This window comes from Apteryx rowi, unplaced genomic scaffold, assembly GCF_003343035.1.
Source record: "Apteryx rowi isolate R43461 unplaced genomic scaffold, aptRow1 scaffold_24, whole genome shotgun sequence".
Taxonomy (NCBI): Eukaryota; Metazoa; Chordata; class Aves; order Apterygiformes; family Apterygidae; genus Apteryx; species Apteryx rowi.
In genome coordinates this window covers 1595690-1621894 of record NW_020448752.1, presented here as the reverse complement: position 1 = coordinate 1621894, position 26205 = coordinate 1595690, and the positions used below count along the sequence as shown (strand labels likewise).

Below are 26205 nucleotides of genomic sequence, written 5' to 3'. Positions count from 1 at the left end.
TAAAAGGCGAATACAGGAATAGATAAAAAAAGAACTCTTTCCCTAGAGCCATACACTTGCAGTGTACTTGTGTATCCGGCTGCTGGAGAATGGTTTGGTGAAAGGCTTGTGAGCAGGGAAAATGTGCCTGATGGCTTGAAGGAATCCTGTTTCTCCGTGAGATCCTACAAAGTCCTGCTTTCTGGAGACACCTGACTCCATCATCTGGGTCTCCTCCTAATCGGAGTAACAGATGGGACTCTGAATTCTGGCACAGCCATCCATGTCAAAACAACAGCAATACGGTTTTGATGCAGGATCACTAATCACACTGGTTATGCTGTGCCTACCTGCAAACGCAAAGCTAGAGGGAAGAGATTGCACACAAAGGGACAGACCTGCCCATCAGTTCCAGCACATCAGATAGGCAAACATGCCTGTGAGCAGAGCACAAAGAGCCCTTTCTCCATGAGAAGGAAGGAAGCTGGAATTAGAGGTTCTAAATTCAGCTTGCGGAGAATCACGAATGGTTGCCCAAACATCACACCATACCGTTCCTTCATTTGTTTAAGTAACTGATGTCAAGTAAATAATTTCACCTCCTTTGCTGGTATCAGTAAGCACAAAAATCTTCCAAGCACAGATTTCTACCCTGCCTACCATTAGTATGAAAGTGCTTAGAAAAACAGCAGGGTACTTTCTAAAAGCATGATACCTGGGGTGAGGAGGAAGAATAGCTAGGGAACTGATATAAGCAGACAGTTCACGTGTATTCAGAAATAGAATGAATCTCCCTTCTCATTTGGGGACAACTGTTTTAATCTTTATGCAGCAACAAATGAAAAAACTATAGAGGAGAGAGGAAACCTTTTCAGAGCAAAGTGCACCAAAAGAACAAGGGGTGGACGTGAAGAAGAGTGTAACAGAATTTGGGGGAGGGATGAAGAAAGAAAAAAAATAGAAAGGAAAAAATGGTGGAAAAGAAAGTAAAGACATGCAGGAGAAAAGGGGAGGGAAGACAGTTTTCAGGGACCTTTTTGTTCTTTAAAGGCTGTCAACATGTTTGTGCTATGCCTTTCCATCCCCCTCCCTATTTACTGGGCTTTGCACACAAAGGAGCAGGGAAACGATCACAGAGGAGCTGCTGAAGATTCACTTAGACACACAACAGAGGTGCCCTAAGGAAACTGCTTAGCGATCCGTGTGCAATGAGCCCTGATGGGAATGTTACAGGCCTAGGAAGTCTAAAGAGAGGGCTGGGAGAAAAGCTGCGGAGAGCAGCCTCTTCCTGGAGAGATCACACTCAAGACTTGCAGCAGTGCGGACACTGGAGGAAAGCAAGCCGCACTGCATGAGGATACAGCCTACATATAAAAAAAATATAGCCAAGAAATTTAATCCTGTGTATTCACTGTATGAAGGGAAGAGCCCAAATGATTTAGGCAGAGAGTAAAATTTTCAAAAGTATCTGCTGTGACTTGCATCTAAACATAGCACCTGGGACGCAGGGCTCAGGAACCCAGCCGCATTACAGCGACTTAACAGCACAGCACCTAACCCGCACCAGAACAGTCCATTTTGTGGCACTTTTCTGATGGGTACCAGAGCCTGGCTGAGGCACGTTAACTCATTAAAGCYGCAAGAACGGGATCATGTGTCTGAACTACAGATTTCTAAATGCTGCCAAGGCTAAAAATGTGTAAAGTACCTGCAGCTTTTTTTTTTGAAGACTGACTACTTGAACCTATATGCTTTTACAAGACTGTAGTCAGTCTGACAGTTGAATTTAGACACCAAAGTAATTAAGGTATTTTTAAAAATCTTACCCTCCTCTATGGAGACTTTCTCCTCCTACAAGACAGGAAACTGCAAAGCAGAGAATGAAGCAGTATCACAAGACATGCACCTTACTGAAGTCACCAAGATATTTATGTACTTCAGTACCTGCCTCGCCAACTGTAAATACTTGAAATTACTGGGGCAGGTCTAACAGCTGAATACAGATCTCAGGAATCCTGTGCCTAACACCACGTCACTATATGCTTTTCTCATCTTTTTTAGATGATATTTTATTTTTTATTTATCATCATGTTTTAGTCAAGAGCAAAATTTGGCAAAAATCAAGCCAGCATCAGATCAGAACCACTACTTTTTTTCCCTGAAAAGCAGAGCTCTAATGAGGGACAGTCATTGCTGCAACAGAAATCATCTTTCCTAGAAGAAAATATCTTAAGACTTTACTCTTTCAAGGTATACATCTTCCAGAGCAAGGTCATTACTAATACTTGTTGTTTGTCGCCCAGACTAGATGTCTCCTCTAATGGAAGAGCAGATATAGCTCCCTCACACTTTCTCGCAAAGCCACACTGCTACAGATAAAAGGAGCCCACTGCATATTATTAACAACATATTATCAGAACATCTACCACCACAGCCAGAGAGCAGAGTTTCACTGCGCTAAGGATTCGGTAGAGAAAACGAACTCTTTAGCCAGGTCAGGTTCCTCACTTTCCCTTATTCTTTTCTTCTGTGTGCAAAAATTTGCGATACAACATTTTGTCAGGGCGGCCAGGAGCTGACTGGCCACCCCAAGGCTTTAACTCAAAGACAAAGGAAGCCGAGGGAGGAGACAGTAGTACGAGAGTTTAAACCTTATCGATAAAGGCTACTGAAGTGAATTTTCCTTTGGTTCAAGTTAAACGTTATTAGAAGAGTGCAGAAGCACACATATTGGCAGTTGTGAGAGCGGCAGTACAAGCCTCAGAGGTTCAATTTTCTGAGTGGCTACAGCTGTACCACCTTCTAAATCCTTGGGTCCTGATTTATTCATGGCATTAGGAATGCAAAATGCAAGCAGAGGGAAGTAGGCCAACAAGAGAATAGAAAGCAGGGACACAGAGGAACCAGTTTCTTCATTCCAGCTGAAAACAGGTTGAAATTGTTAACTCTTTCAGAGCAAGCTGTCTCTGAAAGGGCAACACTGCCTGATGAACAAAGGGGCACAAATGATTCCCTCCCCACAAAATAAAATCATGATCAGCAGAAACACAAAGCAGACAGGGCTTCAGAAAAAGATTTCAACTTAATTCTAGCCTGAGGCGTTTGCAGTTTCAGATGTGTTAAGTTCAGGTTAACGTGTCTGCAGTGGAGGGGTTAATGGCTTTGGTTCTGTGAACTGTGGACCAGATGTTCAGCTGGTGCAACTCAACACAGCTCCTTTAGAAATCAGTGGAGCTACGCCAGTTTACCCCAGACACGGCTCTGGGCCTGTACTTTGAAATCTTATCTAACACCTACTCAGAGATTGTCCTAAAGGGAAAGGCCTCACTGTCTGGAATCATCTAAACAGACTACTAGAAGAGCTGCAGAATGCAGTTCAGAGCTAAAACGGCTGCTGCTCTGGCCTGCCTGTGATATTGTGAATCCCCTAAATTGAAAGCACACAAGTCTCCTGGGAAGGGAGAACATGCAGCTATTGGAGCCAGTCACCAGCATTTACTCATGGAAACAGGCAGGACACAAAACGGCATTCCCCGAGATCAGCAGAACCTAGAAATTGGGACACGGAAATAGCATCCCCTAGAAAGAAAAAACACTTGCAAGAGGAGCCTCAACTGACAAGAAAGCAAGCACCTTCCTTCTAGACAAAACCTATCAGAGCTATGGGAGGAGAAAAAAAGTAATGAGTGAAGTTCAAGAACAGTTTAAATGTTAAATGTTTCCAGGCACATTTAAAAATGTTTTTTGTTTAAAGAGTGAAATATGTCACAAATAATTATCACAGGGAGAGGCTACAGGCGTGACCTAAACTTAAACATTCTGGGCTGCTGCGTGCAGCATTGTTTCTACCAAATTGTACCCCAAGACAGTTGTTTCTGATGCACTTTAATGGTGAATACATGGAGCAGACACCTGACAAAGAGCAGGAAAGGGCACTGTAGGCATATCAGTAATTTATTTTGTCACTTACCAGAAAATGGATGGGGCTAGACAGTCTCCATTTCAGTCCTCAGAGCAGATGCTATGGTCAGCCTCATCTTTGAGCACATGCTGGTAACAGAAAATGGTCTACAAAATTTACCATGGTGGTTAGATGGTAAAGAGAGAGCTAAGAGAAGAGATACAGCAGCACACTTGTCCCTTAAAAGCTCATTCTTCCATTCAAGTGAAATGTTAATAGAAAAAAAAAAAAAGGCAGACATATTAAAGAAAAAAAGGGAAAGGGAAAACAAGGAAAAAAAAAGGCAAAAAATGTCCAGATGAGAAAGACGACAACCACCAAGGTATACAAAGAGGCTGAAAGCCATCTCAAATGCCTATTTACACTTGGTACATCATCACTGCATGTGAAGGATTTTAAACAGCCATCCCTACCAACAAACCTACCATTAAAAGAAAGTTACCTGCCCTGTTACTTAGTTCTGTACCTCTAAGGATCCAACCCATGCACTTGAATGATAAAATTGTACATGATTTGGTCAACAACTTCCATAACATGGGATACAACAGAAGACTGGTGACACAGCAATAACTCTTTTCCATAACGTGATCCTGTGGTTTCAGAACCAAACACCTACACACCGAGCTCAAGGAAAAACTGAGCTCAAAGACCTTGGGAACCATTAAGTATATGAAGTTCAGCATTTGCTATAATCTTTCTGCTACAGGCCTCTATATAGATGCACATACATCACACTCGTAAGGACCTAGACCTTTCCTAACTGAAAGGAAGCCTCTGGCAGACATGCCAGTCTGACAGGAAGGTTGCAGAGCTCTGTCTGCTCCTTCCACAAATTCCAAAGAGCACCCAGGTAATGAAGTCTTTCTTCCTGGTTAGAGCTAAATGCTCCTTTGAGATGTTCTGTTTACATGAGCTTCCCAACTGAATGAATGTACTATATGAAGACAGCTTCAGTGGCTGTAAACTTGGGTTGATGTCTTTACCTTAGATTTTCCGGGGGCTGACAACTCTTCCAATCCCTACCCCTATACAGAATCCCAGCGTAGCAATACAGAAGTACAAGTCTTCAGATAAGTTTGGTCAACATTTGAAGATAATGTACTTAAGGAACGTAGTACGCAAACTTTCCAGCACAAGCACTAGCATTTCTCAGATCTTTCTGAAAAGAGGACTGTTTCATAGAGAAATGATAAAAGCAATTACATAATGCTAGCTCTCCTCATTGAGTCCTTAGTTGAAACAGGAACATAAAAAGGAGTCTAACAACTAACAGGTGACACTATGATAGGGATTGCTGGCCAGTGGTGTTGGGGAAAGGGATGCTGGGGTAGTCCCAAACTATCAAGCACTGAGCTAGTCCAAAACAGCAGTACCAGCCTTTAAAAGAGATAATTGGTGATGTTAGGGGCCACACCTCGAATCATATCCAGTTGGAGGAATCTGTAAGCAGTAAAGTTGCCTCTGCCATGAGGAAGTATAATCTGGATTTTTGAAAATCTGTTTCTCTCAACAGAAATTAGCAAGCAGCTTCTACATTAGCCGGAATAACACAGCCAGATGTGAACGAAGAGTATTTTCTTCTAAGCAAATCTCCCTGTAGGAATTGCAGAGAAGAGTGGAAGATGGCTACCACACTGAGTACAAGAGAAAGAGAGGAAATGGGAACAAGCACCTTCAAGGGAGGTTGAGTGCCTGAAATCTGGAAGATAGGGAAAGGTTCAGCATCAAAATCAAAGAAGATCCTATTCACCAGGAGTTAACTTCTCAGAAGAACAAAAAATTATCTCGTCAAAGTTATTTTCAAAGTCTTCAGTGAAAGATTTTCTTATTCTCTGGAAAGACAGATATGATTCCTAAAAGCCATGTAGGATCTATGAAGAATAACGTACCTAACAGTCATAGCTATTGTTAAATATATACATATAAATATATATATATGCACATGTATATATTTATCAGATCATGTGTTTGAGCTGAAAAAAGTGTGATAATCTACAAAATCTGGAGCCAGTATGATTTTAAGAGCATGAAGAAACGATCAAGATCTTTCACATCCTTAGTGGCTCTGGAGCCACTGTCAGGAACTGAAATAATTCCTTTACTTGATCAAAGTACAAATTCACAATGCAAAATTTAGTATTCTCTGCCCGTCTGAGTGGTAATGACCTCATTTTACAGCAGTGAAATAAAGTTCATCCAAATTCCGGAGACCTGAGTTCATCTTCTCCTGACTTCTACTAAGTGCTAAAAGGAAATCACAGGAAAAGATACATTTTGTAGTAGAATCCCTTCAAAATGGCAAACTGGAAACATTTTACAGAATATAAATTATACATATGTACACATATAATACACAACATGTACAGAGCTAAAAACACAAAAATGAAAACTACATTTGAACTTATCAAAAGAAAATGGTGACCTGCTGGCAACACTGTTCAGGTGCTCAAAGCATCAATAAACCATCAGCTGAGCACCAACTATTCCAGATGCATTACAAGAACATTACAAGCAACGTTAGCAAAAAGTATCTTTTGGAAGCTTCATACTGAAACAAGTGTTTAAGAGGGTCAGTCTGGCCAGCCTGTCACAGATGCTCTGACCCAGTATATACATCAGGCAACAGGGGATTCAGGAAGCTTGTAGTCCTCCGATCCAGTATATACCCAGTATCCCTGAAAGGCTGATTAAATTGTTCCACTACCTACTGTTGAGAGGAGCAAAGCAGGTCAGATAGCAGACATTACTTCTAAATGAAGCAGCACTGCTCGTTGCACTTTTGAGATGGAAAATGTTTGTTCCTCRAGCAAAGCAGCTATTCCATTATAAGAAAAATGATGATGAAAAATGTGGACGTTACACAGCATGTGAACTCAGTAGCTTCAGACCAAAGAGGTTCAGCAGGGACAGAGGGGTTCAGGGTTAGTGAACCAAGCCAGCCTAAGCATTCCTTCTGTGTCTTCACTTTTCTAAAATAAGTGTCAGCATCAAAATGCAAACAAGTGTAACTGCTCTACGTATTTCCTTCTTCCAAGGAAGCAGGAATTAGTGACACAGTCCATTATATTCTGCTTTCCTGTTTCAGGTGGTCAAAAGGCTCCAGTGAGTCCCAGGGTCACACTTGCACATTCCCTTCTTTACTTTGAGAGGCCCGAGAAACACGATTGATGCTGCTTTCAATAAAGAGTTTCAGGCCTTTTAAGCCTTGTGCATACAGATATTGCAGATACCAGTTCCACTTCCTTCCCTATAGAAACAGAAAGAGTAGTTAGATGTGCAGGACATAGCTTTGTCCCTTTTTTGAGTCCATCTGAAAGTGTCTGCAAATATCACCTGCCACAGTTCAACATCCATCCTACTCCATAAATATCCACCGGTACACAGAGGTCACATCCTTTTCCCCGATGCCCAAACTTTTCACTYATATATTACATGTTCTTGGCTTGAACATGGAAAAGTCATGATCTTTTTTAATACTGAAGATGCATATAAATCCCAGTCCTAAGAGGGCAAAGACTACTGAATCAATGGGGAAGAAGTCAAGGACCAAATGAACATGGATATTGAAGTCCTCCTTCCATCACCAACGGTGATCCCTCCAGATCTGGTTTGAGGTACACTGTGACGCAGGACGGAAAACTGCCACTGTACCTACTTACTCAGTGGAGGACCCCTGTTTAAAGCTATAACAAAGCGACATTAAACTATGCTTAAATATTATTTAAGTTCATTATTAATAATTGAAATTCTGCTTTAGTTGCACCAAAAATAGAACTTTTTCCAGAATCTGCACAGAAGATAAACAGCCTTCTTGTCCTGTACTGACTCTTGGACAGAATATATAAAAATCTCAGATCACTAACCACAGATTGCTAGACACATAACTTAAATTTTCCGATGACGATGTACTTGTGTTTGGCCATGTTGGGGGCTGGAACCCATGCCTACAGCCAGAATTTTTGTCTTTCAAAATTTCTACAGAGCATTTCTGAAGTCAGTGAATATTATCATCTCATCCTCTTCTGACTAAGTAGTTGCTGAAAATAGCCTGTTTTCATTTCACAAAAAAAGAAACCTTACCTTAATTAAACTGAAGTTGAAGGTGTTATCATCTGGCCAGGCCTTAAGGAGAGGGAATAAAAACAGTGTCAAGTCAGATAAAAAGTATGTCCAGAATTGCTTGGTCCCCTTCTGTATCATGAATTCCAGGTGTGCAAGGAAGTCCAAGGATTTTTAATCATGCTTAAGAACAGACTTCCAGCATTTTACTTAAACCAGTCCACAAGAGCAAGACAACATGGAGACCATCTTGCCCCCTGCTGCAGCATTTCTGGATAGCAACTCAGAACATTTATAGATATCTTTAACCACTGTGTCTCTACRGTGTACAAGCCACTACTTCAAAACATTAGATAGACAATTCCCAACAGTGAGACAGATAAAGAGGAGAAAACCTACTGACATTTAGTTTATCGCTTCTGCTCTCAGTGTGCTGCAGAGCAGTGCCCTCTGGTGCTCAGCACTGAAGTGTTTAAGAAAAGATGGYCCTGCAGCTTAATATTTTTCCCTATCTTAAGATCTGTCTGTGGTAGCTACTAAGCAAAACCTCTTTCTTGATCCTAAAGTAGGAAGAACGCAAGAATTCTCCACCAGCAGTTTTCTACTTACAGAAGCTACAAGGAGAAATTAGGAAGCCTCAGAACAGAAGGGGAACTAGACAAAAAAAATATGAAAGGCTAATCCTGCTGTAATAGCAGAAAGAGCAARGAAAAGAATTTAATTCTACCATTTTTAAAATCTATTTAACAAAAATAAAACAGCTTCTTCTTGCTAAGACAAAGCTTGGGTTTAGGTCAGCAGTAACAGACGAATTACCTGGATTCACAGCACTGAGCATACAAACCAACTCAAATTTGTGACATATTCCTAAACAGGATTACATCTGCTTCAACTTTTTGACCTCAGGTTTCCTCAATTCGTCCCAGTGAGCCCAGGAGCYCACACCAACACATGCCTTAAGTCTGCCAGTGTTCCTCACAACAAAAAGATAGTTTGTACACCCCTTGGACATACTATAAAACCTGATTTTGAGAGMAGCACGCACCTCTCAGCACAGTAACAGCTGTGGCAAGCTGCTCCCTTCACTATTCAGTAGCTGCACTGAATGCACGGTGGCACTTGGAATTCCAGATTAGTAGCAGAACTCAAATACATCAGGCAATACAAAGCAGCACCACATTATCTTACTTTGCTTATATACTTGAAATAGGTACTTTTATATCTTTTTACTGAGCCATTCTCAGAAGCTACTGCAAGAGCCAGGAAGCAGTGCTAAAAGTTCTACCGTGGACATTTGCACATACCATAACTCCGTAGTTCTTGATTTTCAGGAGTTTAAAAGTTTACATCGCACTCCATATTTTGTAGGGCAGGATGCACTATCGGGAAGCTTGTACTGGATTAGTCTATTTTTTCATTATTTATCTATTTTAGTTCCATCCTCAAAATGACCATAAGCACAAATTCACATCCTAGAACTGTTACATTCATACTTTCACACCATGCAAACAAAAATCTATTCAAACTATGCCACTGCTCTGACATTCACACAGAATGCCATACCAGCTTTTGAAAGCTCTGTTGACTCTAAAAATGCCAATTACTCAGCCTGTGTACCAAGACACTTCCCTAGAGAAACTGCTAAGACAGAACATCTGGCGCTGCCAAAGGGCTGAGCATTGGCCCACATCATTACCTGCTGCAGGAAGAGGAGAGCGTAACCCATCATGGCTGGGTGGTAGACAATGTTAAAGCTGGTTTTGAATTCCTGCACTCTGGTTTTCTTCAGCACTTCATCATCCAGACGAACACCTTGAGGGTGAATATCCTTCTGGAACGCACTGGATGTCCACAGACACCCCACCATGGCTATTATATACTGGTTGTACTCTTGGTAGGTCTGACTACTGAACTGGAATTGCAGTATTTTCTGAGGAACGAGAAAATAAATCAGTAAGCCACATCCTCAAAGCAGTTGCATATTCCCTCTAGTCCTTAAAAAGAATGCTGTTAGAACACCTCCTTTCTATTCATCCCAACTCCTTACTGAGGTCCATTCTAGCACATAGCCGGATTCGTCCACAATACCTTTTTAATCAGCTCATTTTCTTTTGCAGCTACCAAGTTGGTCCGGTACCTGAGAAAACAAAAGAGAACATTAGATGCCTGTAAATTTTAATATAGATTAGTGTTGAAAAAAGCTGGAGGAATGCTTACGCAGAGAATTAAGAAATTTTTTCCTCCAAAGAGGCCACCAAATTCTCCACTATGGGTAAAAAATATATATACACACACACAGGCAGGAGAAAGGTGCTTTATCACTTGGCATAGACCCAGTCTCTCCTGCGGGAGTAGGAAGACACCTGATCAGAGAGAGTCATCTCTTGGATGAGCAATATGTGACTGGTTTGCATGGGACAAAGTCACCTTCATAAAGGCTATATGCAAGAAGTGACATAGAGCCTTGAAAGCAGCAGAAACACGCAGTGTGTCTTTAAGAGGGGAGACTTCCATTCACCAGGTAGAGGAATGGAAGCCACTGGAAGTAATGCAACTTGACAGTTGTTCTATATAATAAGCGCTAGCTCTTATTTCCCAGAGACCATCCTGTCATGTTAATTACCCTGCAGTCTCCTTAGAGGAAAAGGCACATGGAGAGCCCTACACCAGCTGTCAGCAATTGGCTACTCTTAGATGCAACCACTGGAACTAACTAGGCCAACAACAGCAGCCCTCTTCATGGACCCTGCAGAGAGCTGAACAGTGCCATCTTCAGACCTGCAGGCAGCACGAGACAGCCCCAAATTCCCACAGGGCTTGGAGRTGGCAGAAGTGCTTAGCACATTACAGAATTCAGAAGAAAAGCCTAAGTCTAGTGATCAGAGCACAGGAGTGAGAAGTTTTATGGTTAGCTACTAACGACTCCAGCTCTTTGTTGCTGTCTGACTTAAGTTCTCTTAAAACAATATGGAAACTTCTTCCTTCACATGTCAAAGATATGGATATAATACAAGGAGAGAGGTCAGAATCCTCCTATATCCAGATTGAAAAAAAAGAGTAGGAACTACAGCTGTAAAAGACTATCATGAGAGCTGGGTACAGCCGGAACATTTCACCTTTGCCTTGCATAGTGAGAAAAAGCAGATTTAGGATTCTGATTTTACACCAAAGTAATGTTATTTCCAAAAGATCAAAAGAGGAGTCCCTCCAGCCCACATCCTTTGTAGTACCTGTACATAATGTAGCAGAGCTGATTCAAGCTGACAGAATCCATGCTGAGCAGTGCTGGGTAGAAAACCCCAGCAGGAGGCATTATCAGCAAAGGCAGATTGTACCTCAGATAGATGTCACACACCTGCAGGAATGAAGCAAATCTAGGCAGATTGTTACCGYCATTAACAAACCCCCAAACCTCTACCAAACAAAAGAGAGCACGACACCACTTTTCTGCCAGCTCCATCAACTTCACCTTGGAGGGACGGCCAGGGTGAAGCAATTCCATTTGTTTCCTTCTCAAAAGGAGACAAATTCAGCGGTACATGTCTCAGTGTCTGCTTTAACCATTTAAGTACACCTTATGTTCAGACATGGTTATTTGCTGGGTTAAATCTACCCAGATCCCTGTAAAAAAGCAGCAGCCACTTTTTTTTTCCCTGATATTTTATATCATTTTTATACATGAGGCTTGGATTCCACTTGACCAGAGCTGTCTCCTAGCCTAAGTTTGTCGATACCAGCAAGTCAAACAGACCATATAACTCTTCCCTATGGGAAAGTAAATTCTTCTGTTTGACCTTGCTGGAATTGCATGACCACACAATAAAGCCTTACTCTAAGAAAAGATGATATGGCCATAGAACAGAGGTTTTTGATTAGACTCATGTTTAGAATTTAAGGCTGAGTTACAAGGAACAAAGGCATTTTATAATTTGTGCAGGTTCAACAAGATCTTCAGCTATAACGACAGTCTTGAAGTATGGATAAAGAATTSAAGCAATATTGCTGAGACTTAACACATTATTATCCACCAATTTAGCTACAGTAACTGTTCCCAAGTCCAGACTACTCCACTTCTCTTCTGAAAGGTATTTTAAACTAATGCATCTTACTTAGAAACGTGGTGGGCTAAGAATATGATTACCTAGTTACTGCAGCTCAGATCAGACAATTAAGCTGTGACAGCCCATCATCTAGAAGTTGGATACTTTTTATAGTATGTTAAGTTGGGCACCACAATTGTTTTAGGACTCCCCCTCTCTGCCCCAGCTCATAACAGATTTTTCACCAAAAACATAGCTTGTGAGACCTACACCTTTCCTCTTGCCCTCAGTACACTTACACTAGCTAAGGTATAGGCAGATATTTTTATGTAATTGAGTTACTGATACTTTCAGAAAACTAGACTCTTTAGGTAATGTCTCAACTGCATGAGTTTAGAAATCTCTAGAGAATTAAAAATTCTGAATATGTAAGCAAAGAAGCAAGGACAAATTCAAATCTTAATGGCTAAGTAATATATCTTAGTGGCTAAGTTCACTTCCTTTAAAAACATTAAAACCAACCCACGTGAACTTAGTTGTCTGCTAGAGCACCAATAATCATATACTGAAGCCTGCTTGATTCTCTGTATATTCCCACAAAACGAGCATTTATTTTAAACACACTATCTTCTGCAAATGCTGTGACCACTTGTTATGTGCRATTTTGTTACAGATGTTTTAGCTACAAGCAGATGTCAGCACCTGATAAACTTTTATTGTTTTGTTAACTCTGCAATTTTATCCAAACTGTAAGCAAGAACAGCATGGCTGGAGTTCACGTGGCAGTAAGCACGCACCCACAGAGGAACTGGGGAAGCTAGAGAGCAGGCTTAAGCCCCTATGAAGCTGCTTAGTTTGTCTACAGAATAAACTGGAGAAGACACTTCATTTTTTAAGGGAACATTTAAGGAGCAAATCAAGATATGTGGTTGGAAATTGAAATGAACATTGTTCTCTTCTATAAATTAGCATTAAAAAAAGACTTCAGCTGTTCACATTACGCCAGGTTTTTACTTCCTCTTCTGCAATACACCTCTGACTTAAGCGCAACCACTCTCTGGCAGCAATATTTAGTTCTACCTATTGATGCAGCAGCAGCAGCGATCCCCTGCAGATCTACCAGGTATTTGGAAAGTTCTGGCATTTAATCAGAATTGAAATTCTATAAACTCAGGAACACAGTTTCATGCTCTAGCTTAAAAAAAATGGAAACAGCCCTCAGGGAAATGGAATTTTGAATGCCAAAATAAATGGGATACATACGGTCTCATAGAAATCCAGAATGAAGTACAGCAAGAAAGTAGCATTGCTTTCCAAGCGCAGTGCAACAGTAGAGATCCATCCAACAAAGTGGATCAGTTCAGCCACCACGTTCACTAATCCGGAAAGAGTGGTATTCCTGTGGCAGTAGCAGGACATGCACGTTAGTACATGTACCTCTCCACAAACAGTACAAAATAGAAGCAGTAAAAAGGAAACTGAAGGTCATCCTTCTGTCCCACCGCCCCCCACACCATTCAGCAACATTTTTTTCTCAAATATATCCAGTGACATATTGTTATCCACATTATTTTAAATGTGGCCCAGCTGTCAATGTTACGGGGATCCTGACTTCTGGACATTTCGGTTTTCAGTTCCAATTGAAGAATACTTTTAAAGAAAGAGTAAAGAACAGGATTGACAAGGTAGCTTACAACAAAGCAGAAGTATTACAGCATTACAGACCTTCTAGCCAGTCTTTATACTGGATAATAGAGCTAGAATATGTACCCATACATACATACATATGACATATGTATGTATGTATAAAAATACATTTGTGAACAACGCACAAAACACAGGATTGCATTTATTTCAGATAAGCTTACAAAGAATAGCCTTGAGAATCAGACTCTGAATCCAGCTGAATCACATGCCAATTTAACCAGTTCTGCAACAGCTCTTTCAGGCTCTCAAGAACACTGCACTGCAAGAGGCAAAAAGAAAACATGTTGATGACAATTTACATAAGTGAATAACACTAAACAGAAACATGCCCTCAGGAAAGTTACACATAGCTTCTCAGGGCCACAAAGAGAAGTGAGCTAATTGCAATGCCCCCTTGAACTGAATGTATGTGTTACTTAAATTTTCCTGGAGAACATGAGTTTCAAATACTAAGTTCAAATTATAATAAAACAAAGCAACTTTTGTCTTGCATACTATCAGAGAGTTATTTTTATTTCCAATGCCCTAGTTTAATTCCAGTCAAAAAAGAAAATATCTTAAAGGCACTCATATTCCCAAAGCTGTTACATCCCAAGTATATATTTAACCCTTACTTAGGCACAGACTTCCTCAAAAAAAGTCCACTGTACAATCCCTTGTACTGTTACACCTTATACAAGTGGAGATAGCTATACCACCTAGAAGTAAATAGCCAGTGTGCTTACTTAAATTACCTTAAAATAAAGGGACGATGTGAAAAAGAGCTGTGCCAGAGGATCATAGAGATGTGACTTCATTTCTGAAATAAATGAGAGATAAGTATGAAATCTGTGCACAGATTCTAACCCCCAAGACCAGACACTGTCCAGCCTCATCCAAAGCATCTGTATCACGTACCAGAGAAGCTGCTGAGGGGGATCCAAGTCACGAGTCTGAGGATTTGTGATCGGCAGCAGAAGCCATCCCAGAGAGGAAGGCTCTTATACAGGAACTCTTCACAGGAAGAAAATCCCTCCTACAGAGAGGAGGAATATTCGAGAATTCATCTCATATGCCTGAACCTTGCCATATTCACTGACACAGTTCACCCTGGAGGAGGAAGAGGCTTACATCTCCTTCCTGCCACGCAATTCATCCAGACACTAGCTAATGAAGTGCATTTTCTCAAATCATCATTCCTGCAGTAACCAGGCCTATCTCAAGAATGTGGACTCACTACAGGAATACATATTTTTTATTACTTTTTTGGTGACTTGAGACACTGTCATCTCTCAGAGATGCTACAGGAAACAGATAAGTCCCAAACACACTTCAAGGGAAGACTTCATGAAACCCTTGGCTTCCACAAAATAGGCACTTACCTGCAAGAAACACTCTGTCTTGTAGATGGTTTCCAGGAAGTCTTTGAATTCTTCTTCATATTGGTTACTATCAACCACACACCAAGAGCATTCTAAACAGGAAAGAATACTGTATCTGAGCATGAGTACAGCAAGAATAAGTACAATCAGAAGCAAAATCCAAATCACTCTTCAGGATTTGTTTTACTGCTATATAAATATCCCTGTAAATCTGCATAGTTAAGCACCATTATTGCAAGATGAAAAGTGTCAGACATCCTTTAATTCACTACATGCAAGGTAATGCAAAGTTTCTACCTTCCTGAAGAGTCTGGCCCATCCAATAGTACAGTCTCAGGTAAATAGATTCATCTTTGATGCAATTCATGTAGTGAAGCAACAAGGGGTTCGTTAGCACTGAACCCATCTGGGAAGGAAACTGCAAGAGAAATCAAGACCACTAGTTATTCAGTGTTTCCTTCTGCAAATTGCTAGTAAAGCTCATGCTCTCACAGCTGTCCAGTCGCTTTGCCAGTGGACACACAGGGTCTCTAACCAGCAACAAGACCATCTCCAGCACTCCTTCATCACCGGACTAGCTGCTCTGTCAGAACTAGGTAACACATGCACTACTTGCATATAAAGAGGGCACAGAGATGTCCACTGATCTCTCTCCAACATTCAGTCAGCTTGCTGAGACCTTTCTGACACTCACCTCTAGATGATGGATATTTTGTAGGAGCTGGGAAAAGGTCTGCAGCTGCTCCACTGGAAAAGATTCACTGGTACTGTATAAATCAACATGGTTCTTTTCCTTGTCCCCTGCTAAACTATTTGTGTTGGCACTGCTTGCAGGTATAACCAACTGGGTATTCCATTTCTGTAAAGAAAAAACACAAACGAACAGCAATGACTCAGTTTCCAATGCAATCAAGTACACATTGCATGCACTTGTGACCAGTGTTCCCACAAACACCCTTACCGTTTTGCCAAAAAGGCATCTAAGCTATCATTATAACAGGAATGCTACATTTCCATATAGCTATCCCACCTTTCCCTGTGCTGAAATAAAGCCTGACTTGCATTATTGGACAGAATTCAGCCTGAAAAGAGCTGCTTGGCACCTCCTAGATTCCCATAACCTACTCTCTTCCGTGACTGATGTTGAGCTGTGCCTAGAAACAGTGGCTGGGAGACTGGAGAATTTTCCTGGTTTCTTCGCCTTATAGTGTTGATTGCCGCTTTCCATGGGCCCTCTGAATTCTTGAAGTAAGTCTGAAAACATAAATCAGATATCTATGTAGGAGGCTGAACTAAAAAAAAAAGTGACAGAAAGATCAGTTTCTATTCTGATATGTCACTGCAGAGATGTATATACACTCAACTGTCTGTGCTTGACAGACCAAGAGGGTAGGTTTCGACAGCACAAAACTATATTCATTTCTCAGTTTTATTACCTTTTAAATATTGATCAGAAGAAATATAAAAATGTGGTTGTTGAAACGATCTCCCCTTTTTCAGAAGTCAGAGGTCTCCAACACTTCTGATTTATAATCCTCTTTAAGATTATTTTTCCATTCATAGAATAAATCTCAAGTATGCATTAAAATAAAACCTGACCAAGGTTGGTTTGGGCTCAGGTATGGAAACTTTTAATAGTGTGTGTTAATTGAAATAGTTGAAAATGAATTTGGTTTTTAGTTGTTAGTTCTGCTTCACTTCTGTGCATGGCAAAAAATGTAAATTCTCCAACAGATGAATGTACAGCATGATGCAAACTATAAATTCATAGAGTTATAACACAAACAGACTGAAATACATTTTCTTTTATGGAAGCACCACAACTTGCCTACATATAGATTCAGTAAAAGATCTCTGCTTTTTATAACAAACTTAAATCTGTCCCACTGAATTGTTTCAGAAACTAAGAAACTTTGTTGCAGAATTTAGGTCTTATCTACTGCTATTTTCTTTGTTACGTATTCAGTTTCTACTACATATATTCTGCTTGGACCGAATGACTAAGCACACACATACGTATTAGCCTCTGTAAAAATTAAGGCGCAATTAAGCCACAGACCCTGACAAATCCACTGACCACGTTTTTCCTACTGTTCTCTTTCCTATGAAGAGGACTTCTCAAGTGGGAAGCTACTGCTTACTGACTTCTGTTGTCATTTGTACTGGAGAAAGTCAGCAGTTTAGACAAGGCCTTGCACAAATAAAACCATTCTTTTCCTGCGGAACATTAACATTATATGAGACAAGTCTAAACCAGCAAGCATACCAAAAGGAGGATAAAAGTAATCCTAATAAGGATAAAGATATACGCCATTCTATTCCAAATCATCTCAGTGTATTGAGGCGAAAACAAAAATGCAAGGCAAAGAATCCTCACCTAAAACTGATTTCACTCAGTGGAAAGAGGAAATAGAGTTAATCTTCACCACTGAATCATGCTATAGCTTAAATAGAAAGCTCAGCACAAATAATGTCATTGTTCCAAATACAGTAAATCTCATTCCTTACCTTCATCTTCCCAGGAAGGGTTATGGAGACCAGCTCAGGACAGAAGAGCTTGTAAAGCGATAGCAGAGCCTGCAGATGAGGCTGCATTCCCTGTCAAGTAACAGAACAAGAGTAAAAGTGTGCGGTATGTTTTTAATATAGCAACTCAATATTGTATTCAAGAAGCAAAAAATCCCTAGGATTACTAAAAGCTTTCTAAAGCTACTTGTCACAAAGTAAGCAGAGATGAACAACTGAAAATGAAATGAACAGAAACTTTGTTAATGAAATACCATAGGAAGGAGATTGGAAAAGGAACTTTCTGTCATCATAACTCTAATATGAAAGGAATTAAACAGTCAGAACTATGAGAAATACAGTTCTATCTGTACTGCCTAAACGCTCCAGAAAAGCATTACTCAAAGCTAGCTATATAATATTACCTATACTTCTCTATCAACGTAGCATTATTTAGTATTACAGTGATTTTATGTTTTTCTTACAGAAAAGGGAGTAAGATCCTATATGATCTTTTATTTCTCAGCCACAGGTTTGATACTGCTTGAAAAAGGAAGGGGAATAGAAAATTAAAGAAGGAAATAAGTGAAAAGAAACTGCTTTTAAGTTTACATATCCTACCATATCTAGCCATAAAACGTATAGCTTAGTACAGGTCATTGCATGTGCTCATAAGGAACATAGGAGAATTAAGGATGCACATGCAGACAGACAAACTTTTGATGCTACAAAGATTAGAACCTGCACTTCCAAGTCTAACACCATCCTGAGACGTCCTATAAGGACATTTGTATTAAAAACTGCAAGCTTAACTACAGTTCAAACTCTACAGGATTTGAAATAAACTCACCATTTTTGCTTGGAGGTCTAGCAGTCTCCTAATACGAAAAGGCTTGACTGGAAAAACAGTTAAGAGCATTATGGATAAAAACACTATACCAGACATGTAGGTAAAAAATGAGATCTCTCTTTTATTATAGGAAGTCATGGCAAAGCAAGCAGAATCAGCCAGTCTTATTTCTGGACAAATAGATGGGTTTCTGATTCAGAAACTATTACACAAATCAGACTGAACTACCAGGCATGCTTCCTTGCCTTAAAAGCAACAAATTGCCTAGCCATTGTATTAGCTCCGTTGGAAGAAAAGTCAGGGCAAGCAAACAAAACAGCAAATAAAATGGCCTTCCACCTCATACAGCTGGGTACACTCACCACTTTCTTTCCTGGTCAGCAGGTAGAGCAGGTGACAGACATAGGGGCACTGCAAAGAAAAGGCAGCAATTAACTATCCCGCTGATGAAGACTGCTACCCTCATAGCTAAAGCGATACGCCACACTCGTACACTCAAAGTGACACTCGCCCCATGCAGGCTTCACAAGCTGATACCGTTGCATTCAGTTGGCTGCCTCAAGTTCTCCCTGCCTCCCCGCCGGGGCAGGGCATAGCTTACAACCCTTCGGAAGCAGCACGTTTTTACAAGATCTCATGTCATCTGGATGCCAGATCACACATTGCAAAGTGGTATTAAAATGGATGGCACATGTCAATTTTATTTAGAACCATTACCTTCATTTTGAGCGGTCCCTATAGTAATAAAGCTATACAATGAGGCTGGGGCTTGTTTTTTTGGAACAAGGGATAGATATTTCAGGAATAAGCAGTAAAAGGACAAAGGCATCCTTGAATCAAAATAATTTATTAGAGCTTGTAACTTCAGTTTAGGCTGTAAGGGTCTTAAATTAGTTTCACACCAGTTCTGCTCAACTTTCCAATTGGCCCATTATGTCTGAAAATGATATCTTAAATAATTAGAATTTAAATTCTAAGAATCTAGTTTTCCAAAAAGATTATTACCAAAATTAACCTGTACCCATTAGAAACATTACAGGAAATATAATCCAGTACTTTGAGGAACTTGAAAAGTCTTAACCACATGAAAAACCTAAATTGAAAGATATTAACAATTTCCTATCTGTCTAAAACAACTACCAAGATCATCTGAATCTGAACTGAACCTAAACACTTCAATTTTACAGCATCTGGATTTTTACACAGTCGCCATATAGCAGAAATCTCCTGACTGCTTGTTCCCATTTAAACTACATTTAAATCAATTAAATAAAACAGCATTTAGTTTCTCATCGTTAAATAAACATTGCTTCAAAAGGCTTTTTTTCTTTCTGCCCAACGTATGCAAGTCAATTCCTTCCCAGGAGCAGAAGACTTCACCTGCTGATGTCTGACATCAAAGGCAATTCCAGAGCCTGCAGTGTCACAGTGACCCTTGGGAATTCAGACAGAATATACTGTCACTCTGTTCTTGTTACAGAATATCAGTTCTTGGAAATATATTTAAACATCCTGACTATAGTATTCAAACTAAAACAATCCTATGCTACTTCCCTGCTTCCGAATCTAAGTTACCCAGCAATCTCAGAAACCTGAAAGCAAAAGGGAAAATAAATTCTAGCCTTATAAAAATGATCTCTAACCCACTGCTACCCCTGCCTAGTTCTAGCCTTAATATGCACACTACCAATTAGCATTTAGGCTTATTTTGTCAATCCATATATTCTTCAGCACTCCTTACCATCTTCTCGTCTTGCAGGAAGGAAAAGAAGAAACCATAGAGGGCATGAAGTTGTTCCTTGTGATCAATGAAGTCAAACACTGTGATCAGCCATCTTACAAAAAGCAGCTGCAGAAGAAAAAGAGCCATCCCACAGTAAGTGAGGGACAGGAGCAAGACACACCAGCCCATATAAGGAAGATCATCGTTAAAGTTAACACACCATTCTCAAGGACAAGACAGCTGCAGATGTGCAGTCTGTAGTAATTCTGCTATGGAAGAAAGCCTGCCAAGAACACCAACTACTTCCACTCAGAACTCTAAGTGTGGCTCAGTTTGCACTGCTGTTCCAGTAACAGCGTCCCTGTCAGTCTTTCTACATGACTGCAATGTCTATAAGAACTTTTTACATGAAAGCCTTAGCATTTCTGCTTCCTAAAAATAATCTGTCCACACCACCCCACTGCAGAAGCAACTACTACTGCAAACATTTATGAAGTTACCTGGATGCTGCCTGAGCATTTGCTGACACAGAGCCAAGATACAGATGAAACCACAGAAGTTTCTGGTATTACTGAGGCTGGAATTAGGCTCTTCAGTAACCGAGTATTTACTGCATCAGCTGGAAAACAAACAATTTTAAATGGGACGCTGCTCATGTTCTTTGATGTGCTTTTGCAGGTTAAGTCAAAGTCCTTGCTGGATGAGATTATTCAGAGCTTTAATGCTTACAGTAACGATGCATAAGAATCCACCAGGGACTCATCTCTCCCTCAAAAATCATGGGAAATTTTTCTTTCCAGGTTGAGCAAAGAAAATTATTTCAATACTAGAAAACTAGATTATCAGTCTTTAGACTCCTAGCAAGTCACCCAAAAGTAACACAAATTTGTGGTAATATTAAGTGAGCAGTTCTTCAGTAAAACTTAAGAAAAATAGGACAGAACACCTACAGTAGTATATTTCACTATACTGCCCAAGTTGCTGGTAAATGTAAGATAATTTGGCTTCTAATTCAACATAAYAGATGAAGTACCAAAAGCACAGCTGAAAATACTGTGGAAGGTAATGGAGAAATCGGATGATCTAAATTTACATTTTGTAGAATTTACATGACTTTTTAAGCCTCAAAGAGTTTAAATCTAGTCTAATAAAATGTCTGAGGAGTATAAACATAAAGCAACTAGGTGTTATTCAAGCCAAGGCTGAAATAAAGAGTCAGAAAGCATAAGAGAGAAGAGCACAGTATGTTTTATAAAAAGTTTTATTCTGATTTCTAAGCTAGCATGGTATGGATTAACGCCCCCCTCCATTATCTTTAGATGTTAAAAGAGTATATGATTGTCAGTTTAACATCAGCAATTTAGTGTTTCGGAGATGAGCAATAATTTTAACTCAAGAAAAGTAATAAACTAATTACATAATGGGGAAAGAATCCTGCGTGCTCCTCTTTGATTGGAGGGAAGGAAAAGTTGTTTTTTTTTTTTTTAATTGAATAGTTCATTAATTTAGACATATAAATGGTGGCCATCATTTCTAAAAAAGCAGCATCGAGTCTGCACTGACACTGCTGAACTGACTGTCAGTATGACTTACTGTTTAATTTTAGCACTTTCATTTATACAACCATGCCAGTTTGTTCAGTTATTTAGCTTCTGGGAAGAAGAAACCTACGCAAACAGTTACGACAAGGAAAAAATACAATGGCTGCTAAGAACTGACTCTGAGCCTTTAAGAGACCTGCAATTAAGAACAAAGGAAATAACAAGCTTCTTAAAAAATATGTATAACAAACCATAACCTAATATTAATCTGGGTGTCATTCACCTGTRCCAAGAGCTAAGGTTATTTTTGGCATGGACTCAGAATTTACATTGCAGAATGCTAGAAATACTAATTTTACATTGAAGTGCCTTACAACACAGTCACCATGAGCACATTTTCTCAAAGCAGGTCTGATTAGAGGGAAGGGATACATGTTCCCAGAGGGCATGCAAGCAGTATATAAACATTTTACCAAGTTTGCCACTGAGTGCCACATTCAGCAATACATCAAACGCTTCAGGGGGTAATCCTTTTTGCAGGGCAATGCTTTCCACTGTAGCCAAGTGTTTCTGCAGAACTTCGTTCTTTTTCAGTGAAACCCGATCTTGAACTAAAAAAAAAAAATAAAAAAAACCCCACAAGAATAAAACAATTTCTGAACTGCTGAATGGTAACTGAACTACCTGAAACTTCCCTGAAGGTCCCTATACATATTTCTCTTTGTTGAGTCCTTTACATAGTAACAGAAAGGGGAAAACATTCTGAGACATTAAAGGATGTTTACAAATCTTAGAAACTGGGAGATGAAATATGACAGGCGAATATAGTTGAGGGGAGTTTTGTTTGTTTGTGCTTTAAGAAATCAGTGATGCTCTTTTCAGTCCTAGATATCTAATCTTAAAAGTGCTCTCTTACCTTTCTCAAAGTAGCTCACAGCTTGCTCAAGGGAGTCTTGCTTGCTTTCATTCACCTGACTGTTACGAGATTGACGATTCTGAAGACTTTTTTCAGGGTCAGTTCTCCCTCCTTTTCGCCATGCGGAGAGATCAGTTTGATTACTGTGGCGAACTTGCAGAGGCTGCTTTGAATTCTTAGAACTCTGCCTTCGTTGCATCTTTTCAGATTCCCAGCTGAGACCAGAGAATTTCACTCATTTGTCATATGGTTTCCAATCCTTCATCACAAAGGGGGAAGAAAATAGATGAACCCCCAGCAGCTGGAGAACATCAGAGAGCCAGTTGCCTGCAAGAAAATTTTTTTTCCTGAAAAACAGATCCCAGATGGATCCTCCATAAGGTAATAGAGTAACTTCATGAGGAACAATTTAACGCAGCCTGACCCCAAAAGATCAGACAACATACTCAGAAGATGCACAAACAACATGTTGTATCAAATCTCAATTCTTTCTTGCATTAGAGGGGAGAAAAGAAATCACAAGTAAAGATTAATCCAAACAGACTCCTTTCAACTTGAAAATTTTCTGATATAAAATTTTATATAGTATTTTAATCCAAAATTAAGATAACCAGAAAGTTAGCAAAACACAATCAGCAATTTTTTTTCTTAGTTTATTTCCTTGCACTGTTTATACCAATGTAATCAGTCAACAGGTTGCGATATCCCAAAAGGCAGTGCACAGATTTTAGAGGATCATAACACCACTTTTCTTCCTATTTTATGGAATTTTAAATAGAAGCATGTTTTCAGCCTTGACAAGGAAATAACTTTTTGTATACGTATCACCTGAACAGTTTTACACAGAACTTGACATAACAGTTCTGATGTACATAAACTGGCCCATTTACAGTATTGCCAAGCAAAAAATCTTTTTAAACAAAATCTTTTACTTTCAATACTTTTAGGAAGCACTGTATTGCTTCACTTTTTCAAGCTTTTTCTTCAGAATGACCTCCCTAAAAAGAAGTTAGCATTCTCAAACAATCTTTCAACCCAGCAGCTAGGAATTCAAAGAAAAGTTGAAGTTTTGGTAGACTTCCAGGTGAATCACAAAAGCTATCAGTACAGCAAACCTGCCTAGCTCTGGCTGAAGTGCAATCACAAAAAAACAGCATCTTCTGCCCAATACGCTACAGATGCCAACCTTCCCCCACAGGACATGAAATTTTGCTACAAGTTCCTGGATTTTGTAGAGTATGCACGCACGTCCCTGCATTGCTGGAAGCTATCTTTTCCATAAGGAAAGGCGATGAATTTGAGCTCATACTCCCTTCTCAGCTCTCACTAGCTCAAGATGTCAGAATCACCCCTATTTTCCTACGGCTTTATTACTCACGGACCTCCCTATCCAGCATATCCGGACCAAAAATCTCTGACCAGCTCTGCCGAGATCTCCCCCGAAGCCCCGGGACAGCCGGTTGGACATACCCAAGGCATTCGCGTTTACAAGCAAAACCTGTTAAGAGGAAGGCGCTGGCTCAGCCCTGAACAGCAATACCGCAACAGGAGGACTCGCACCGAGCTGCTTTGCGTGGTGGCGACTGAGAAGCGGTAACTGAGAGGCTTCAAAACAACGACGGCTCGGACAGTCCGTTACTGCGGCCACGGCGACACGACGTGGACTGAAACACGTCGGTGCCAGCGCAGAAAACCCCAAACGCTCTGCGCTCCTATCCTCTGAGGGGAAGCGGGGACGGCGGGCCCCGGGCCCGGCCCCCCCGGCCCCAAGGCCCCGCAGCGGCGGCTGAGGCCGCGGGGGAGACGTTGCCCCCTTCGCGAGTGACTCCCCGGCCCCTGCGCCCCGCACCGGGCCGTTGCTATGGTTACAGGCCCCCCCGCCGCCGCCGTTACCTGCTGCCCGGGTCTCCTCAACCGCCCCGCAGTTCAAACTTGCGCGCCACGCCCCGCGCATGCGCGCCGCCCATGGGCGCATCGCCCCTCCTCCGCGCGCATGCGCAGCACGACAAGCGCCGGGAGGGGTGAAGCAGCGGCTCCCTCCACCCCCCTGTCTCCCGCCGGCGACAGCGCTCGCTGTGCGCATGCGCTCTGCCGGGGCGGCGCGTGCGCACTGGGGCGCTCGCCCGCCGCTCCCCCCCCCGAGGTGGGGAGGGGAGGTGTGTGGGGAGGGGGAGGCTGCCCGCGCGCTGCTGGGAGCGTTGCGCGTTTTGGGGCGTAAAAAGTTGAAAATGGCCGAGCTCGGCGGTGCTTCCAGCCCCCTCCTGCGAGAGGAGAGGTGCTCCTGACGTGCCGGCCCMGCGGCACGGCAGGGGTTTGAACGGAGCGGAGAGGATGAAACGGGCTTGGAGAGAAGRGGGAGAGAGAAAAGCGAAAGAAAAAAAAAAAAAGAAGGGAAAGTTAGCATAATGTGGTGTTGCGAAAGGACTAAATTAGTTCCTGGCGCCTTATCACCTCTAGCAAGCAGAGATGACTGGTGGCTTCCAAAAATAGCTTGCTAATGCAGGGKGGCAATGATGGAGGTCAATCCAATATAGATAAATACAGAGCTCTTGTTACTGGGCTCCAAGAGGAGTTGTGTAATAACCAGTAGCTGCTGCTGCGGATCAGGCATTTCACACTCTTGAAGTGATTTTTTTCAGAATTCACTTACAGTCCAGAGTTCTTCCAGGTTGCATGTAGTTAAGGCGTTTGCAGGAATAAGCTTTGCTGTGCTGAATGTTTCACATTTATTTTATTACTGCGGCATCCGTACAGGTTTTAGTGAAGAGTGTCACAAGAGACAAACACAAGCATTTCGTTCCAAAAGTTTACCGAGTTAGAGATAAGGTGCACTTGAGAGTGGTAGCTGGCCAAAAGGTTGCAGCAATGCGCTTGTGAGTACTTTGTGTAGGAATGTAACCCTTGATGGGTTTTTGAGTTGGTGATTTTTTTTTTATTTGTTTTGGAGTTAAGAAGTGACTATTAACTTCAGTGTAGTCTTTCAGGAAACATAGGAAATGGATTTGGGGTGACCTTGAGGTAGTCTGTAAAGACAAGAGATTGTCTAATGAAGGTGACTTCTTGTAGTTTCTGCTGTCCGGGGTGCACATCTGACAGGAGAGAGTCAATGTTTGGGGCTCTAAGAGGAGGATTTTGTAGCATATTTGGGCATCTGTTTAAGTAGCAGCCTTGCGTAAGAGGAAAACTGGAGGATCAGAACTGGATATACTGCATGTGAACATCTATCAATTTTATAGAAATATAATATCAACATTTTATGGGGGGTTATGTCTTTTTTCACTGATACATTGGACTGAAGCAGAAATTTGAGAGACATTTCATGAAGGTGTTCAGATGTCTCTCTTACAAGCCTGTAGTTAATGCAGTCCAGTAATGTTCAGATGGTTTCCATCCTTCATTATCTTGTCTTTCTCCATGGATTTCCCCTAACATGGTTCTGCCTGTTTTAGATGCAGTTTTTGAGCCCATGAAAACTATTTTCAGATGCATCTCTCAAAAAGTTTGCTACTGTGGAGACATGTTCCTCCAAATTTCAAAAAGTTTATTTTCATGAATAATTAGGA

The 26205-nt window shown here is 40.9% G+C and overlaps 1 protein-coding gene across 1 annotated transcript; it reads right to left on the bottom strand.

Annotated features, from left to right (window-relative positions):
• Positions 1-5887: 5887 nt before the first annotated feature.
• Positions 5888-24585, bottom strand: CENPI (centromere protein I). Its single transcript, XM_026066183.1, has 21 exons — positions 24536-24585; positions 22643-22969; positions 22200-22337; positions 20686-20804; positions 20204-20311; positions 18825-18873; positions 18463-18509; positions 17616-17705; positions 16233-16361; positions 15802-15966; positions 15405-15525; positions 15108-15199; positions 14644-14761; positions 14481-14545; positions 13908-14005; positions 13303-13438; positions 11230-11354; positions 10088-10136; positions 9696-9929; positions 8021-8062; positions 5888-7187 (listed from the first exon to the last, which is right to left on the bottom strand). The coding sequence occupies exons 2-21, from the start codon at positions 22839-22841 to the stop codon at positions 7056-7058; spliced, it is 2256 nt and encodes a 751-aa protein (XP_025921968.1). The 5' UTR covers positions 22842-22969; positions 24536-24585; the 3' UTR covers positions 5888-7055.
• Positions 24586-26205: the final 1620 nt, after the last annotated feature.